Raw genomic sequence first — 20,132 nt, forward strand, 5'->3', positions numbered from 1 at the left:
ATTTTTAGTCTCTTATAGAGCAGTGACTTTAGGCATCCAGTCTTCTCTTGGAAGATTTCTTAGAATTTTTCTGACATGTTCTTCAACTATGATTTCCCTGCCTAGGGCACTTAACTCATTTACAATATTAGTAAAGCGTGTAATCATATCTCTAATTGACTCTTTTGGTTTCATGTAAATGATTCATATTGATGCATTAAGAGATCAATTTTATATTGCTTTACCTCATTGGTTCCTTCATGAGTTACCTCTAGGAGATCCCACATTTGCTTAGCAGTTTTGCATCCCATTACCTGATTGTACTCTTGTGTTCCAAGGCCACAGTGAAGAATTTTTTGCTTGTGCATTGAATTCTAGCTTTCTCCAATCTCCATCAGTGTATTCAGCAGTGGGCTTGGGAATAATTTTTTCGTTTTCATCTTTCTTTGTGATCTGGAAGTCTTTGTTTTCAATCACGTTCCAAACTTGATAGTTGTCAGCTTTGATGAAAATCTCCATTTTGTTCTTCCAGTAATTGTAGAACTTTCCTTCAAATAGAGGAGGTATTTGTGTAGAGAATCCTTCCTTGATACTTTCCATTGGGTTCATCTCGGGATCTACTCTTCAGGAGTTACCTGCACAGATAAGAGAACACAACTCTAGTACCAATTGTTGGTCCCAGATGAACTCAAGAGGGGGGGTGAATTAAGTTTTATAAAAATAATTCGCTAATTCAAATTAACTCAAAGCAATAAATCAAGATAAGGATAGAAAGATATTAACACAATAGTTTTTACGTGGAAAACCCAAAAGGGAAGAAAAACCACGGGCCCTAAAATCAAATACTGAAATTCGACGGGCAACTCCACTATGAAACTTTTTTTTGAGTAAACCCAAAGGTATCTCCACCCCACATAGGATGTGACTAATCCCTTTTCGCGGATTGAGAGGGCAAGGGGTTCTCCGCTACCCACAAAGTGTGTTTACCAGGAGTCGAACTCAAGCCATTTAGACTCACAGCCCGAAACCCTTGGACTCAGCACCAAACCAACTGAGCCACACCTTGCAGGTTCTCCACTACGAAACTTGTGTACAAAGAGTTCTCTAGTATCTTAGTTTCCTAGTCTACCCCTTACACAAATTTCTAAACTGGTATCCTAGTTTCCCAGTACGAAATCCTAACCCTATAGGATTCTGAAACCCTATCACACAAGGGTTCTCAACTTACTCTCAATTTCCAAGAAAAAGAGACATGCTGGTATCCCAGTTTCCCAGCACAAGAACTGGTATCCAAGTTTCCCAGTACAGACCTTCAAAAAGGTCAAGAAGAAATTTACAATTAAATGATTTACCTCAGAGCTTCTTTTCCTCAAGCATATAGGTAATCTGAATTCCTATGGAGAAATATTCACTTTGCCAAAGGATGAATGTATGAATGAATGTTCTTGAGAAAACTCTTTAATTGATGCACAAGAAAGAATCCTAATCTTGAAAATCTAAGTCTCTCTTTTCTTTCTTGTATATTCTTCTCTCTTCTCTCTTTTGTATTTTCTCCACTTTTCTCTCTCTTGCATTTTCTCCTCTCATGAATATTGTATTTTCTCCACTTTGAAATAATATACAATGAGCCCTATTTATAATAATAACATCTTAATCTATTACGCAATGCAATCCTAATCAAATCTTTGGCAAAGAATATTGTATTTCTCTTACATGAAATCTAAAAAGGACCTTAGGAGTTAAATATAGATGACAGTTAAAAAAATTATGTAAAAGATTAATTTAAAATAAAAATGAGTTTTAAAATCAAGAATAAAAACGTAGCTAGTGTCTACTTCACCACTAATTCCCCTTAAGTGATTAAATTAATTCAATAAAATTCTAACCCTCTTGTTATCAAATGATTCATCGTCTAATTATTAATTGGTTAAATCCCTAATATCTTAGTTATTTAACCTAATTAGAATCCTAATTTCTTAGAAATCCTTTTTAGATTAAGCATTAAATGCAATGAATCTCACACGTTTGCAACTCTCACCAGTCTATGTCTAGAACAAGCAAAAATTGGTACCTATCCTAGTTTGATTAAAATCCTAAATATTTTTATTGAAAATTTTACCCTCTTTATTTCTATATGCTTGATCAAGTTATATAATAATTTAAACAAATAAATCAGGGTAAACACATAACAATTGAGACAGAGTTTTATTGAAAAACAATATAAATCAACATAAGAATAATCATTGGATCCATATCCCTAACTATTAAGAAGATTAGCGAGACATATACATATCCGGCTTTAACAAAATATCAAAAGAAAAAAAATATAAAAAGATGAAGTGAATAGAAGAGGAATGATGATTGATCGCCACTACAAAGCTTTGATTTTTCTTCAATCTTCATCTTGAACTCTGAAAAACAGGATTCCTTTGGTCTCTCTCTTTTCCTTGCTCTGTTGCGCTTATCTCTCGTACCCGAATACCTTTGCTTCCAAAATATTCCCCTTTTATATTAAAGATAAAATTTCATTTAAAATCTCCAATTAAATCTTCAAAATATCATAGCCCATCAAAGATTTCCAATGGTAAGAGGCCAGCTTAGGGATTGTTGAATGATATTGTATTTTTTACCCTTTTTAACCCTTTTTAATATAGGAGCATGCTAGGACTATATTTTGAGATGTATATTAAATATATGTATTATGAGGAGTTGCATATGTTGCTCATGTATATACCAGTGTAAAAAAGGGAGAGCTATTGAGCTTTGTTTTGTTATGTGGAGGATAATGAGATATGTGAATTTTGATGCCTCATTAGAAAGGCATACATGTAAAGGAATTTAAGGGCTCATAAGCCTTATTTTGTAACCTTGGAGAATTACTTTGAAAGGAATGCATTTTGATGTATATAGCTTTAAATGGTAATCATTGGAGAGTAATGTAATGAGTTAATGATTGATGTCAAAATTGGATATCCTTTAATTGAATGTATGCATTGATGCCTAATTTACTATGAGAAGTTGTTGAGATGGTTATTAGGTACCTTGGAGACTTCTTAGTTCTTGAAAATGTAGGTCCAATGCCTCCTATGAACCTTTAAATTCCTTTGGGAATGCGCTAAAACGTGTTAAAGGGATTTTCCTTTGGGTGAAGCATGCTACAACACGCTAAGGAACCCATAATTGCTCAATTGAGCACGCTACGGGCGCTAAAACGCGCTCTGAGGCACTAAGCACCCATTCGAGCACGCTAAAGTGCTCTCCCCTTGCATCTTAAATTCATGTTTTACCCCTATTGGCCTATATGAGGCACTTGTTATGGTGTTGTACACTAATGTAGGATACTCCTAGCTAATATATGATTAATAATTAAGGGAATATATGTTATTGAATATTAAATGAATTTATTTAGAAAAAGAAAAAGTTATTCTCGATTTTTCGCAATTCTATATAAAATTTAATTGCGCTTAATGCCAAAATTAATGATAATACACCGGGTGCACACAGGGTGTTACACTAATGAATATAGGACTGAGCTTCCCCACACCAAGAGCCCGACCTACTCTTGTGACGAGAGACAATCTTAGGAAGACATGCTCGCCCTCATCGAACTACACGGGTCTATGCTTATTATCATAATAACTCTTTTGGCGACTCTGGGATTTCAAAAGTTTTTCTCAGATCTTCTGGATCTGGTCAGAAGTATCCTGAACTAGCTCTGGACCTAGGAGTTGTTTCTCTCCGATTTCAACCCAACACGTAGGTGTCTTACACTTCCTTCCATACAATGCTTGTGCCGGAGCATCCTAAATCCGAATATGGTTTGCACCGAGCTTGCACCCTTTTCATAATTCTATAGGTGTCTTTATAACAAACTTTGATGGAACCAAGTTAAGAAAGTACATTACCTTCTTCTAGGCATCTCCCCTGAAAGATATACTTATGCCAAATATATATAATAACAAATATAGAATCCTATGTGCCATATTTCACGAAGCTAACTAATTACGTGAAAAACAAACCAAAACTAGATCCACACCCAAACACAGAATGAGACTCTAATACCAATTGTAGGTGCAATTGGATCCGAGAAAGTGTAAATACCGCTAGTGGCTTGGAATGTATTAGATCATCATCATTTTAGTTTCATAGAGATTTACCTATTGCAGTGCAGATCTAAGTTGATCCTTCACGAATTGGCCTTATCAGCGTCCCGACACAAACAATTATTTTGTAAAGGCTGACTTCTGGCAGAGTTTCCAAACTATTCTCAAGAGGTGATAGAGGTTGGTGTGTGGACACTCTGTCCCTATCAAGAATGACCTTACATTACCCAAAATCGCAACAAAAACACTAAAGGCTGATGGCTAAAAGTGAGAATATAAATGAATTCCAAAAAACCTTAGCCCTAGACTACCTAGGCTTCTTAGGCTCTTCTCAGAGCCCAATTTGACTTTTAAAAGAAAAAGCATAAACCCAACAAATGAAGCCACTTAATTAAGTGGAGAAACAATAATTATTCCAAAGGGATGTACAGACAATCACACTCGGAGCCCTAAAGAACGCAAATTGTGAGATTGAGCAAAAGGGTGGCAGGACAACTGAGATATGCAGCGACTTAGGTCATCTGTAAAAATATCCATGTTCCGATAACTATGGAATATGGTATCTATAGTGACAGGACAACTGAGCAATAAATATAGTCTTGTCTTTCTAACATTTTCTATTCCCAATAACAGTGGCTATTCCACCATCAAACTACATATTCACAACAAAGCAATTGCATATTCACAACAAAGTGGCTATTCCATGAGCTAACACTTATCACAGTTGCATGTTCTGAACTGGTCAACATCTCTGCAAAGTGGGATTAAGTGACTTAATATATTTGTCGTGCAAATGATCTAACACTTATCACAGTTATCAAGTTCAAAACCAGTTTTTTAACAAATTCAAAATCAATTTTTGATGGATTGTGCTATTTTTATAAGTAGTCGTTTGTTTCTCCCGGTTATAGGTAGTTGACAAACTATTTCTTGCAAGAATCTTCATTGTTTTGGAACTCTTTGGACGAAATGATTCTTATTGAAATTGTTCATGTTGTTTTTACGGAAAACTTTTCCATCAAAATATTCCGCAAAAATTTTTGACGAAAAATATTTCCCTCAAAATTTGTGACTAAAAACATATCTCTGAAAAAATTTGACGGAAATTTTTTTTTGTCGAATTTTTTAATTGAATATAAATTTCGTCAAAATATTTCCCTCAAAATATTTCACAAAAAAACATATTCATCGAAATTTTTGACGAAAAAATATTTCTATCAAATTTTTTCACGAAACACATTTCCTTCGTAAATTTTTTAGGAAAAAAAATTTCATTAAAATTCTTTACAGAATTCAAATTTCGTCGAAAGTTTTCGACGGAAACATTTTCGTTAAACTTTTTGACAAAAAAATTTCGGTCGAAATTTTTAACGAAACACATTTTCATCGAAAATTTTCGACGAAAAATATTTCAGTCAAGTTTTTTGATAAAAAATATTTCCATCAAAATTTTCAATGGAACACATTTCTATGAAATTTTTTATGATGAACAATGTTTCGATAAAATTTTTTGACCAAAATGTTTTTCGTCAAAAAATTTGAGGGAAATGATTGGAGGAAATTTTCTGAAAAAAATATTTTATAGAAATTTGACAAAAAACCCGTCGGAAGTTTTTATAGAAATATTTTCCATCAAAAAAAATTTCTGAAATATTTTCGTCAAAATTTTGTACGTAAATATTTTTGGTAAAAATTTTCGCTGTAAATGTGTTTTGTTGGAAATATTTTCAGTAAAAAAATTTGATGAAATTATTTTCTGTCAATTATTTTTTAAGAAAATGTGTTTCATCAAATTTTTTTACAAAATTATTTTTCGTTGAAAAGTTTGACAGAATTGTTTCTGTCGAAAGTTTCGACGGAATTTAGATTCTATCAAGAATTTTGACTGAAATATTTTGTCCCTCAAATTTATGTCAGTGATTATGACAAAATCTTGTTCCGTCTCTAGTTCTGACGAAATTTTTTTCGTCTCTATTTTCTACGTAATATGATTATTGTCAAAATTTTCGACAAAATATTTTTCTTCGATAAATTTTGTTAGTATTTGAAACTTTTCTAATAATGTCACCTGATTAAGAGCAACACACTACTGATAGCCTACGCTCCCTCTCCTCCCCCGAGGATAGTGAGCTGCCTATGGTTGTTATATCGTAAGGATAAAATATAATACTTATTTGTTCTTTAATTGTAAAATAGTTTGGTTATGGATAACCATCGAGAACCAATTATTTTTATGATTTAGTAAATAACCAGTTTATAAAATAAAATGCAGTTTCATATGAAACTGGTTTTTAAAAATAACCGATTTTTAAAATGTGGAGCGGTTTGATTATGGATCGGTTTGGTTCTTTTGGACATTTTGAACACCCCTATCCACGAGGTACTCAAACAAAAAAAGGAACGAGCACATATCGTATCTTTGCTTTTTATAATAGCAAAAGCGGAGTGGAATGATAGGCCAGAGATTGAGACCATCCATTATTTTTTCTGAATAGAATACATTTACTTGAGAAACGCCCTACTATCAGAAAGAAAGACCCCGTTATGACGGATGAAAAAGATTTGTTATTAGCTTATTCAAGTAGTCGAAGGTCCTTAACTTAAAAGCCTGATTCACCAAATATTTTTCTTCCTTTTTTTTAATAAAGAGTAAACACCCTTTTTGGTCCCTGGCAATATCTATGAAATCCTTTTTAGTCCCTGGTAATAAAAAAGGACCAAATTGGTCCCTAACAGTATGTAAAAAGGGCCACGTTAGTGATGGAGGAGTTGACATAAGGACTAACGTGGCCTTTTTTTTCATAATTTTAGGGACCAATTTGGTTCTTTTTTATTGCCAGGGACTAAAAAGAATTTCGTAGATATTGTCCACTTTCTAATAAATAAAAAAACTGTTCTGTATCAATCTTTCGTTAGTTTCTTCTTGTTCGTTGGATGCTCAATATCCAGTTGTCTTTTTTAAGAGATTTATTTTTCTTTTGAATCAAATTCATATTCTCTTCTTCTTTTTCCCTCCTTGACTCTGAATATTCAAGCATTAGAAGAACCCAGTGGCTTACGCTGGAGTGTTCAGAATAAAAATAAATCTCTTAAGAAAGACGCCTGGATATTGAGCATCCAACGAACAAGAAAAAACTAACGAAAAGATGATACATAACAGTTTTTTTATTTATGAAAAAGAAGGAAGAAAAATTTTCAGTTTTTAATTTTGGAAAAAGTAAGAAAAATATTTGGTGAATCACATGGACTTTAACGGAGTTTATTGTCTCACTAACGGATATGCTTAATTATCTTAATTGCATAGTTTAAGGTGATTAATTGATTCAATTAAAAGTAGAAGGTGCCTTTTTGGATAGAGCTCTAAGTATAAGGTGCTAAATTGTAATTTAACCAAAAAAAAATTTACTCTTAAAATAATAATACCTCCCTTTTAATGCAAGGCACAGCGATGCATCATAAAATAACGTATCTAACCTTCATTCATTTTCTAGCTGTTGCTTTCCTCCAAGACCTTCGAAGCTGCGTAGGTATAAAAAGTAAAATAAAAGAAATGATTTTAAAAGGCAACAGCTCCGCCACTTCCCCCGCCCACTATAGTTACTTTTCTTAGAAGCAAAAAAAGCTTGTAAAAAGAGCTGTAGAAGGAAAATGTAAAATAGTTGAAAAATTAAACCAAAAGATTTCAAAGGGAATTATTTTGTGTGTCCAATTTTTTTTTCTTAAGTTGCTATAGTCATTTTTTTTTTCGGGATAAAGATATTCAAAGCAAGTTGTTAACATTTATTAACTATTAATTTTACAATAAATACTTAAGGGGGCGTTGGGTAGAGGAGAAATTTTTTTTTTATCCAGGAATTCAAATTTTCAAAAATATGATTTTTACATTCAATTTACAATAATATTTGAAAATTAAAAATTTAGAAAAATGTAGCTTCCCGAAAATCCCCAAGAATCCGGCATATCAAACGAGCCCTAAAAGTCATTTTGATAGAGTAAATATTTAACAAATGCATGATTACTCAATATTAGTATTGATATTCAAGAAAACATAACATCGGAATAATGTCCTTTCTTTTTTATTCTTAAATCTCAATTACTTGTTAACTTACATTTTTAATTTTTAAATTTAATATAAAATAAATGTTCACTATACTTTCTTCCATTAAAGTGATATTTTGGAGGATTAAACATATTATATTTTTGTTTTTGAAATATCAAATAAACATTTATCTCAGAAGTATATAAAAAACAAAACAAAATAGAATATCAAGCAAGTTGGAAATAATATTAGAAAGAGACATTGGGTCCGACACCTCTCCCCTGTGTACAAATGAGCCCTCTTTGGCGTTTTCTCTCTTTGGACTTCTTTTGACTTGTTTCTCTCGCTTCCCTGCACTTCCTTGCATAGGTAACCTACCTCTTCTGCTTCTCTCTCTGTCTATTCCCAATCCTCGCAATGCTTAATCATCATCTTCTTCTTCTGCCTCAGATCCAGCAAATGCTCCAGCTTACGTCTACTCTCTTTAGCATTTGAGACCAAAACAACCTTATCTCACTCTCGGTCTTCGATTTCTCCACCCTTGCCGGAGAAAAACCCTAGATCTGCAATGCTTCATCTCCGGCACCGCCGGGATTCCACACCGGCCACAACCAGGTGGCGCAACAAGGTAGGTGACCGTGTCTCGTGTAAAGTCCTCGGGCGGAGTGAGTGCTCTCCAAACGGTGTGTTTGATGTGACGTGTGACTTGTTTCCTTGTTTGTGCAGTTCGACGAGAATCTGGAGCAGTGGCCACACCTCAATGAACTGGTTCACTGCTACACCACGGATTGGGTCAAGGATGATAACAAGTATGGCCACTACGATAGCCTCGGTACGCCGTCGTTTCAAAACCAGATATACGAGGGCCCTGACACTGACATTGAGACCGGTATTTCGCTTTTTTTATTGATTATTGTTATTTTGTTTTAAAATGATGAAATGGGGTTTGAAAAAAGTGTGACTTAGTGTTGGGAGAGTGCGTGCTGTGAATTTGAATGTGAGTGTGTTTATATAGTTGAGGAAAACTATTAGCATGTGGGTGGGCTCTAGGTTTTGAAATGATCTACTTGCTGTGGAATGTGGATGCTGTGATTTAACTTTAGTGATTGTTGCAAAGTTATTTATTTATTTTTTTAATTTGAATGGTGTGCGCAGAAATGCGGCTTGCTGGTGCAAGGCGAACGAAGGGTGAAGATATAAATGAAGATGACATTCCTAGTACTTCAGGAAGGCAATTTATGGAAGCGGCAGATGGTGACTCGGATGTTCCAAAGGTTGTTGGGGTTTAGTTCCATGTTTTAATTATATTGGGTGATTGTATTTCGAAACAATATCAATTCTGATTTTGTTTTGTGCTTTTTTTTTTTCTTTTAATTTATTATGCAGCATATTGGTCAGTCTCCTCTTCCCGCTTATGAGCCAGCATTTGATTGGGAAAATGAGAGGTCATTGATATTTGGACAACGGATACCGGAAGCTCCTATATCACAGTATGACCGTCCTGAGATGTTGTTTCTGAGTAGAATGATTTTTTTGTCTGCTTTTCTTTTCATTTTTTCTCAACTGAGTTTTTCTTTGTTGTTCTTTTTCTGCTCGGCATCTCAGTGGAATGAAGGTCTCTGTAAAAGTTCAGTCTTTACAATTTCAAGCAGTATTAGTTGGTGAGTGCTTTGCTATTGGTATTGGTGGGATAATGTAGATGAATTGCTTCCTCTCTGTGTTGCTGTAATTTAGTTTTTAGTGTTTAGGCTGAAGGTGGATTCAAGTTTCTGACTCAAAGCTTATTTTTGTTCTCTGTTTTGTAGAACCATTTTATGGTACAATTTGCTTATACAATAAGGAGAGAAGAGAAAAATTGTCAGAAGACTTTTACTTTCATATCTTACCTACTGAAATGCAGGATGTAAGCTATACCAGATCAATTTTATCAAATTTTCTTGGATATGTATTTTTTTTCCTTTTTAAATACATGAAATTAATGGGTATATTCCCATTTTCACAATTTCCAGGCCAAAATTACACATGAACCTCGTGCAGTCTTTTACTTAGATGCGCCATCTGCTTCAGTTTGTTTGTTAATCCAGTTGGAGAAGCATGCTACTGAAGAAGGCGGGGTTACTCCTTCTGTTTATTCACGTAAAGATCCAGTATGTATTGATATTTTTCTTCGTGTATCAATCATAGGTGATTTTGTATTTATGGTGTCAATTTATTGGTGATTGATTATGTAATTGAGGGTAAAGGCGGGTCTTGGAGCAACGATAAGGTTGTTCTTTGTGATAGGAAGATTACATGTTTGAGTTTGGGAGACGACCTTTTTGCAAAAATGCAAGTGTAAAACTGTGTACAATCGACCCTCACCCCTACCCTCGCAAGTCAGGGAGCCTTGTGCATTAAAATTTGCCTTGTTATTTTATAATTAAGGATGATTGATCCTATATTTATTGGAATTCTAATATATTTAGGGAGAAGGAGGATGGAGATGGAGAGACTAGGTGCCTCTTGAAAGCCTTGGGCATCGAGGTTGTAGACCCTTGAAGTTTGCAATACTTAGTACTTTTATTTTGTTTTGAGTGATTTGATCCATTGTGCTTGAAGATCATCCTTATTTTATGTTAGAGATATATAAAACAATTAATGTAGCCTCACCCAATAGCTTAAACTTTTGGGTTGAATTGGTTTTTTACATGGTATTAGAACCTCACATCATGGATTCGATCCTCATTGCCCCCATTTAATTAATTAATCAAGTCTTGTGGAGTTTCTTAACACAAGTAGGTGAGCCTATGTACTGTCCATCTTTCAAGCCCAATGAGCTTTCATGTGAGGGGGTGTGTTAGAGATATATAAAACCAGTAATGTAGCTTCACCCAACAACTTAAGCTTTTAGGTTAAATTGGTTTTTTACATTTTAAAAAAAGAAAAAAAAAGAAATATTGGCTCGGATTTCGATAGGTGTGTAACACGAGATAAGCTTTTTTATGTAACATGAGAAAAACATTTCTCTTTGTTAAAATATTTAGTTCCAATCACATCTATTTATTAATTGTTTTTTGACATATTTTATTTCATGGGGATAGAAATGAGAAGATTTTGAGATATTGGTAACTGTGCGAAACCGTAGAAAACAAATGTAATATGGTGTTGGGAAGCTGAGCCATCATAATTAGTGATTAATAGAGATAGTGGTACACTAGGAATTAAAGATGCATTTGTAATAATCATCTAGGAAAATAATTTTCTTTTGTAAATATCAAATGCATTTATTCTCTCTTTGTATAAGTTGAAAGAGAAAAAAATTGAAATATTATTAATCTTTTTGGTAAAAAAAAATGTGCAAGAGTTACATTATTAATACATATAAACCCACCAATCACAATTTCCCCAATTTCACGAAACCCTAGGTTTATAAATTCTCAAGAAACTCAAAGAGAGTCTTAGGCCATTACCTCAATAGCTCCAAACAAAGGAGATGAGATCCAAGCTTGAGGGGGGTGTACTGCACATAAATAGTTCTAGGGTCTCACTAACTTTGGCATAATTGCAAATTTGCCTCAAAACTTTCAATATTTGCACTTTTGTCACGAAAAATGACTTAGCTCAAAATTAGACTTTTTGCCTAATTTAGCCTCTTAATTGCATATAAATTCCCGTTTAATGATTTAATTATTATTTTATGGTGCACTAGGAATTAAAGATGCATTGGAAATAATAATCTAGGATAGTAAATGTCGCTTGTAAATTCTCTATTTGTATATAAATAGATGAAGAGTTTTTTTGAGTTGCAACCCAAGCAATTCAACCAAACGTTGCGTGTGTTAGACAGTATTCTATTTTCTTTACAGTAAGAAGGGTGGTGTTAGTTTGTCTATGGTGCACTAGGAATTAAAGATGCATTGGAAATATTCATCTAGGAGAGTAATTGTCTCTTGTAAATATCAAATGCATTTATTCTCTCTTTGTATATAGATAGATGAAGAGTGTTTGTTGAGTTGCCACCCAAGCAATTCAGCCAAACACTGCGAGTGTTAGACAGTATTCTATTTTCTTTACAGTAAGAAGGGTGGTGTTAGTTTGTCTATGGTGCACTAGGAATTAAAGATGCATTGGAAATATTCATCTAGGAGAGTAATTGTCTCTTGTAAATATCAAATGCATTTATTCTCTCTTTGTATATAGATAGATGAAGAGTGTTTGTTGAGTTGCCACCCAAGCAATTCAGCCAAACATTGCGAGTGTTAGACAGTATTCTATTTTCTTTACAGTAAGAAGGGTGTTAGTTGTCTTTTGTTTCTCTGAAAGCTGATGTGTACTCTTTTATTCTTTCAATTTCTTTAAATTATTAATTAACAAAAGAGAAGCAGGGTATAAATATGCATTTTCCAGTATGACTTGATTTTTCTTCTAGAAATAAATATGTTCTTTGAATTCTGGTTTGCTCTGTGGAAGCTTGCTTATTTTAGTATATAATTTGCAGAGTAATTGGTATTCGTGCATGAAATGATATATTGTCAGAAATTTGCTTGTGCTTTAACGTTAACTTCACTTGAACAGGTGCACTTGACTGAGAGAGAGAAGCAAAAATTGCAGGTGTGGTCTCAAATCATGCCTTACAAAGAGTCCTTTGCATGGGCCATTGTATCGTTATTTGATAGCAGTATTGGCGCAGCTTCGGCTGGGCCTGCTTCTCCAAGCAGCCCTCTTGCTCCAAGTGTTTCTGGTTCAAGTTCCCATGAAGGTGTTTTTGAGACTAGTGCAAAAATCTCTTTAGATGGGAAGCTGAGTTACTCAAATGGAAATTCTGTTATAGTTGAGGTTTCAAACTTGAATAAAGTCAAAGAAAGCTATACTGAGGAATCACTTCAGGTGTGTGTGTCAGGTTTCATTTGGTTGAGACTTTTCTTCTACGTGACTGAATTGAAGGGATAAAAATTCTGGCTAAAGTTTGGTGCTATTTGTAGTAATTTTAAGTGATATTATTGACTTTGACAATTTACATGTGACAATATTGCAATCGTTCAGTATCCATTGAATATTATTGATTTTTTGCTCTTGTATGGGTTTGTTATTATGTTCCTCCATCTAAATAAATGTTAAATTGTGATTTTGTCATTCTTTATGATTTGTTTCTTCCATTCAATGTGATCTAACTTGTTTTTAGTTGGTCTTATTTTTTGGGCTGCAATAAAAAAAAAAAAAACAGAAAATCTGCACTTGATCTATTTAATCTATTGGACACTATGCTGTGCCACTAGTTGTTATACTTTTAAGTATGAGTTCTTGCTGACTGTCCTTTTCTCTTTCCTTGAGAAGACAAATTACTATATGACTGCAATGATTTTAAAATTAGTGTTTTTTGCACTGATTTGTTCCTTTTGGCTGGTAATTCTTAAAAAATGTCAAGGATCCCAAGCGTAAAGTGCATAAACCTGTCAAAGGTGTTTTGAGACTGGAAATTGAAAAGCATCAGATTTCCCAAGCTGATTTGGAAAATGTATCAGAAACCGGTAGTACAACCAATGATTCTGTTGATCCAGGGGATCATATTGCAGATTCATCATCTGGAAAGTATCCAAGTACTGGTGGTGATGATCCTCAAGGTAGTATCTCCAGGTGGAATGTCTACGACGGGAAAGAAGTTTCAGGAAATGGAGCAAATCAACATGGAAATTCAGATTTTAATGCTGATGATGTAAGCATTATGTCTTATGACTGATTTAACACCCCATAGTTACCCATTAAAGTTAAATTTTAGTGTAAAATGTACTGTTTAAGCTATTCATGGTAACAATTTTTTTATCTTAAAAGTTCATTTGTGTAGCCAAGTTCTCAATCGATAGGTTCTTTAGAGTCTTTGCAAGGAAGATAGTGGTGGTTCTAGATATTTGAGTGTATGATCAAGGGAATAGCTTTGTGGTGTATCTAGCTGTTAAGTTTTATCATTATTGAGTAGATTACGAGAATGAAGTTATTAGCTGTTATAAGTAACTCTTTTCCAAAGTTATTGAGTAGATTAAGTTTTATCATCATTGAGTTGATTCAGGGAATGAAGTTACTAGCTGTTATAAGTAAGTAACTCTTTAACCAAGTTATGCTGAAATGCATATATAAGGGTGTGGTCTGCACATGGTATAATTATGTAAATTTGGACATATGCAATGGTAGAGGTTCATTTTTAAATGGTTTATTTCTAATTAATGGTAGGTGAAAAGGGAACTTCTGTACAATCCCTAATCACTTCAAGGAGAGTTTAATTTTCGACACTTGGTAATTCTTAATTCCACTTCTCTTGCTGAGCACTTCTTGAGGAATATATAAATCTTACTAGTCTATATCGTGTTTGGTTAAGATAGTAAATGCCAATGGTGCTTAATTTTGTTAAAGTTGTGAAGGTATTTCATGATTCTGTGGTTAAGTTAATCTCATTTCTATATGCCATATCTCTGCTAATATGCTCTATATTGATCAACTTATAGTTCCATGCTTTTGACTTCCGCACTACAACAAGAAACGAGCCTTTTTTGCAACTTTTTCACTGCCTGTATGTGTATCCGTTGACTGTAAGTTTGGGTAGGAAAAGGAATTTATTTATACGGGTTGAGCTCAGGGAGGATGATGGTGATATTCGTCGACAGGCCTTGGAGGTAATGGTCTTCATTTTTGTGTTCTTTTGTGGCAAGTCATGGTCCGTGCTATACTTAATTTTATTTTATTTGTTTTTTGGGTGTGACTAATCTACTCAGGCAGTGTACCCTAGAGATCCAGTTTTTGATGCATCATTTCAGAAGTGGGGTCACACCCAAGTTGCTGTTGGGGCTAGGGTTGCTTCTTACCATGATGAAATAAAACTTTCCCTTCCTGCTATGTGGACACCAATGCATCACCTTCTATTTACTTTCTTTCATGTTGATCTGCAAACAAAATTGGAAGCTCCTAAGCCTGTAAGTTCGTTTAGGTGTTCCACTTTATTTCTTGTTTTTTATTCATGCTCTTTATGGCTGGTTGTCTAGGGCTGCTTATTGATTCTTTTGAATTGATTATCCTTTTTAATTTTTCCAGGTGGTAATTGGATACTCCGCACTTCCTTTATCATCACATGCTCAGTACGTTCTCTTTATTTGATTTTACTTTCTTTGGTTAGACTTGAATGTTTATTTTGCTAATGAGAGTTCTTGCCAGACTGCTGTTGCTTAGCCAAACCAAATGGACTGCTATAATACAAATGTCAATTAAAACTTTAATGACTATAATGGTTATTGCAAGCATGCTACTCCTTAGCCAAACCAAATTCCCGCACTGCTTTCTTTGCATTTTTTCTCGCCAATCTAAACATTTGCAAGTTCTCTTCATTGGGACTTTTATGCAAAGATCTAAAGTATTCCTTCTTCTGTTTAATTGCCTCTTGCACCTCTCCATTTCATTACCAAGTTTCCTTTGTATGAAATCCATTTTCTTTGCTTTCTCCCAACACCCTCCTTCCCATATTATGAATACACATAGCCATCTCATTCCATATTACATTTGCTCCTCCATCAAACTCCTTTATGCAACATTCTTTCATTGAACTCTCTCTCTTTTTCCTCCTTAAGCTTCTACTATCTTATCCTTGGGTTCTGGGCCCTCTTCCTCAATATAAGTACTTTGTTGAATCGAACCTCCCGGACTACCAACTTATGTTGCGTAGCGACACACTCTCCAGGGTAGACTTTACAGTCTACAGAAGAAGTTCTATCTTCTCTTCTAGCCACAAAGAAATCAATCTGACTACGATTTTGGCCACTATGATATGTGATTAGATATGACTCCTTTTTTCGAAAAAAGGTGTTCTTTAGTATCCAGTCGTAGGCGAGTGCAACATTCAAGATATCTTCTCCAGTCTTGTTTCTTGTCCCATAGCCAAAACCTCCATGAATTCTATCAAATCCTCCATTGCTTTTATCAACATGACCATTTAGATCTCTTTCTAAGAAATTCTTCTCCTCTCGTGGTATGACCCTCAAAACCTCCTCCAAGTCTTCCCAAAATTGGCTTTTATCATTTGGTTGCAATCCAACTTGGGGTGCATACACACTGAGAATATTCAAGTTTAAATCACCCACAACAAGCTTAACCAGAATAATCCTGTCGCCTTTCGTTTTGAAGTCAACAACTTTTTCTCAGAAACTTTTGTCGAGCATGATTTTAACACCATTTCGACTCTTGTTTATACCTATGTACCATAACTTGAAACCAGTTCCATCCACTTCCTTGTCCTTTTCTCCAACCCACTTAGTTTCCTGCAAGCAAACAATATTCACTTTTCTTCTAGCAAAAACATCTGCTAACTCCCTCAATTTACCTGTTAAGGTGCCTTTGTTCCAAATTTCCAATCGCATCCTTAACCCCTGGGCTGTATTGCCTGCCACGTGTTGGGACCTTGTCATATTTCTCACCAAATTCGGGTGAAGACCTGGCACCTTGCCTTGAGGCAAGGACCCTAGCTCATTTATCACTACACCCAGGGCCCGATGTAGCGCCTTTCCGTGTGGCAAGGGACCTAGCCCATTTTTTGCTACACCCGGGCCCCGATGCAACGTGGTGCTATGAAGGGTACGCCTCAACGAAAAATCATAAGGGTTCATCTCATAAATATAGCTGCTTTTTATGGCTGGTTTGCTACACCTGGCGCCAACCCTCTTCCTTTATCCTGGCTTGGGACAGACCATGTATGCAAGCACACGTAGGCGGAGTTTAGTAACAAATAAGGGAATTAGGAGAAAAGTTGAACACATAGCACACATAGAAGGTTGAACACTTTAATTAGAATTAGGAGAAAAGTTTACGCGGTGATGTTTAGCAAACTTACAAGTATCACAATCAAAAGACTCAATTTACTCTTTTGAAATTAAAAAAGGAAATATAAACTTTAACGAAGGAATAAAGGAATGTCCAAGATGCATATGTTGAAGCCAATTTTGAGAACCATCTGCCACCTTAAATGAAATGACATACTATAGAATATCATCTGCCACTTTGAGACCTTGTACGTAGTCATAGAATCTGAAGAAGTCAAGTTGGCCTAGCTGTGGTGAATTCCCTTGATCCCTCCTGCGCTACTAGGGCCTTGGTCATTCCCAAAATGAGCAAGCTGAGGCTAGAGGGCATGTGAATGGGTCCCTGGTAGTGGTTGGATGGTCAGGAGGTGGTAAACCACTTGTTGAGGTCATTTCTCGAAGAAGTTGGAGGGACAATAGTGGGCAGTGGGCAGCTGATGGTGCAAATGGAGTCCTGAGCATGATGAAGATGTAAACAAAGGGAGGAGACCAGCTACAATGAAGGTGACTGCTATGGAAGCTGCGGTAAAGGCAGGCTAGGAATAATTTGCAGATGCAGAGTCTCCCCATATTGGGAGCTCTGGTACCAACTTGAATGGGTGAAACCTGAAAATTATTTTGAATGATTCAAAACTATACACTACATTACAAAATATATACTAAACTTTAAAAAACTTTCCTAGAATTTAATAAAGCTCAATTTAATAACCAATTCTAGTTACAATAATTACAAATGTAATAGATGTGGGACTGTTATAATACAAACCTGAAGAAATTATTTACAAAATAGTAATAACTGTGACCCATGTTGTGTTGTAAATCTTTAATTGCGTCTCTTATGGGTTTAATTTCTCTCTTAATGATAATTGATATTTTGTCCATTATGTGATCGTGTTTTCGCTGCCCCCTCTTTTCTTTTATATTGTCAGAATCAATGATGTCTTCAAAACTTACACTTGTAATTATGTTTGTTGTTCTATACAGGCTGCGATCAGAGATAAATCTTCCAATTATGAGAGAGTTGGTTCCTCATTATCTCCAAGATACAGGACGGGTATGTGTTTATAATATTAGTGTATACCTGTATATGTTAATCGACTTGTACGTGTTACTTTTTATCCCTTTCTCTTTGGTAGTGTGAACCTATGGGTATTTTGGGATTGTGAAGGGAGGAAAAGGGAGGGGAAGGGAAGGTTTAATTAAAACATTCCTCATGTCTGTCAGTTTAATAAAATGGGGAGAAGAAAATGAGAAATCATCATGTGATCTTCCATGACCCTCCCTTATTGTTTTTTATGAACATTTTAAAGTCCCCCTAATTTTGGAGGATTTTAAACATCCAAAGAAAATAAACTTATTACTAAACCTCTCATTCTCTTCCTTTTTCATTTCCCTTCCGTCCAAATATCCAAACTTCCTTAAGTGACTGATTTGTGATAAAGAAGTGTTTTCTACTTTCTTTCTGTATATTTCTGTGACTTGCCAGTAAGCTTACTCTAATATATTTATCTATAAACATCCAGATCATAAAGGGGGTGAACCGGAGCAGTGGTAAAGTTGTTCTTTTATGACCGAAAGGTCATGGGTTCGAATCCAAGAAACAGCCTATTTGCAATTATGCAAGGGTAAGGCTGCGTACAAGGATTACCTCCACTCCACACTCGTTAGTCGGGTTTAACGGGGAGTGGTTTTAACTTTTTTTTAACTATCCAGATCATGCATATATCAATAAAATTTTCTTTTGCCATCTCTCTGAAACTTAACATTTTTTTGTTATTACCAGTATGCTGTTTACCCTCACTAGTCGGGGTTAAATAAAGAGAGTCTTTTTTATGAAGATGCTGCTTCATGCATTATTAAACGATTAAGATGGTTGTCTAATTCTTGTTATGATGGTTGCCGGTCTTGAGAATTGTAAAAAGATGTTTGATATTATATTATACTGCACTTGAGTTTATGTAGTTCTGGATTGTTTTATGCAATTACGTGGTTGAACTTGTGCTATTTTATATATTTTTTTTTTTTGATAGGAGAGATTGGATTATTTGGAAGATGGGAAAAATGTCTTCAGACTGCGTTTACGGCTATGTTCTTCTTTATACCCTATCAATGAACGCATTCGAGATTTCTTTCTTGAATATGATCGACACACTCTTCGAACAAGTCCACCTTGGGGTTCTGAACTACTGGAGGTATCTTTTTTGTCCAGCTTCACTTTTGGTATGACTTGGGTCTTCTTTCTTGTTTGTATTAATTGTTTCTCCTGTGCTTCTATCGGTTTTATATATTTTGAACTCATTATTGGGGGCTTTTTTTTATACCTTTTTGAACGGGAGAGTTTTTTCATTAGGTTTCTGGGTATGTCAAGGTATGCTTGCTTTGTGCTTGATTATACTGCCTGCCTGTATGATCAAAAATTGTTTTCAGTTATACAAAAATGAAAAGAAAGTGCTTGGAAACCTTAAATCTTCTCTCTCTCCCCTTATCGCTGTTTCTCACACATGTTGTTAAATTGCTCTTCTGTTTATAGTAAAAAAATGTATGTTGCTTTCTTACAGCTTAACCTGGATTAATTTATGGATTTTGTTTCCTTAGGGTGATCTTCATATTGTTTGTTGATCGAGTGGCCTGGTCATGGAAATATTTGAGAGCAGTTTTATTAATTTTTCTACATGTTTAGATTATTTTCTTTGTGCGTTTGTGCTTGTCTTTCTTCTGTTGGTTGATTTAGCGATAATTTTTGAAATATGAAAAAATGTTTTTTTCTGAATTGATACAATGATTTACATTGATAGGGGTATATATATAAGAGTAAATGAGAAAAAAATAGATAGGAATGACTCAACAATGAGTCATCAGCCAGCCCTATCGTATTTAATAACGAATTAATAGGAAATAAAAGCGGAAAGATTCTAATCCTAATTTCCTACACTCCCCCTCAAGTTGGGAGGTAAATGTTGATCATTCTCAACTTGCCAATCAGGTCTTCAAAGGATGGCCAGTGTAGGCCCTTAGTGAGGATATCTGCAGTCTGCTCTTTGGTAGGAATATACATCATACATATTAGATATATTGTAAGCTTTAGCTTTGTTAGCATTAGTTTAGTTTACTAATGTACTTTGTTATTTTACTTCTGGATGTATAGTATATATTCTCCTTTTCTGTTTGTAATTACTTCAGTTTGTTAGATCTATTAGT

At 34.8% G+C, this 20,132-nt stretch overlaps 1 protein-coding gene across 2 annotated transcripts in view; it reads left to right on the forward strand.

The window, feature by feature from the left end:
• Positions 1-8,530: 8,530 nt before the first annotated feature.
• Positions 8,531-20,132, forward strand: part of LOC133302161 (guanine nucleotide exchange factor SPIKE 1) — a 53,524-nt gene continuing 41,922 nt past the window's right edge. The window contains exons 1-14 of one of the 2 annotated variants that reach the window (XM_061501910.1): positions 8,531-8,749; positions 8,848-9,010; positions 9,277-9,395; positions 9,508-9,629; positions 9,727-9,782; positions 9,927-10,024; positions 10,131-10,268; positions 12,676-12,987; positions 13,526-13,813; positions 14,598-14,765; positions 14,865-15,062; positions 15,181-15,224; positions 17,919-17,988; positions 18,965-19,126. In XM_061501910.1, the coding sequence (XP_061357894.1) occupies positions 8,690-8,749; positions 8,848-9,010; positions 9,277-9,395; positions 9,508-9,629; positions 9,727-9,782; positions 9,927-10,024; positions 10,131-10,268; positions 12,676-12,987; positions 13,526-13,813; positions 14,598-14,765; positions 14,865-15,062; positions 15,181-15,224; positions 17,919-17,988; positions 18,965-19,126 (1,998 nt within the window). In that variant the 5' untranslated portion in view covers positions 8,531-8,689. The remainder of the gene's footprint in view (positions 8,750-8,847; positions 9,011-9,276; positions 9,396-9,507; positions 9,630-9,726; positions 9,783-9,926; positions 10,025-10,130; positions 10,269-12,675; positions 12,988-13,525; positions 13,814-14,597; positions 14,766-14,864; positions 15,063-15,180; positions 15,225-17,918; positions 17,989-18,964; positions 19,127-20,132) is intronic. The other variant, XM_061501909.1, reaches the window with a different exon arrangement.

Source organism: Gastrolobium bilobum, unplaced genomic scaffold (genome assembly GCF_033153095.1).
Source record: "Gastrolobium bilobum isolate Gb01-03AN ecotype WA unplaced genomic scaffold, APGP_CSIRO_Gbil_v1 utg6075, whole genome shotgun sequence".
Classification (NCBI taxonomy): Eukaryota; Viridiplantae; Streptophyta; class Magnoliopsida; order Fabales; family Fabaceae; genus Gastrolobium; species Gastrolobium bilobum.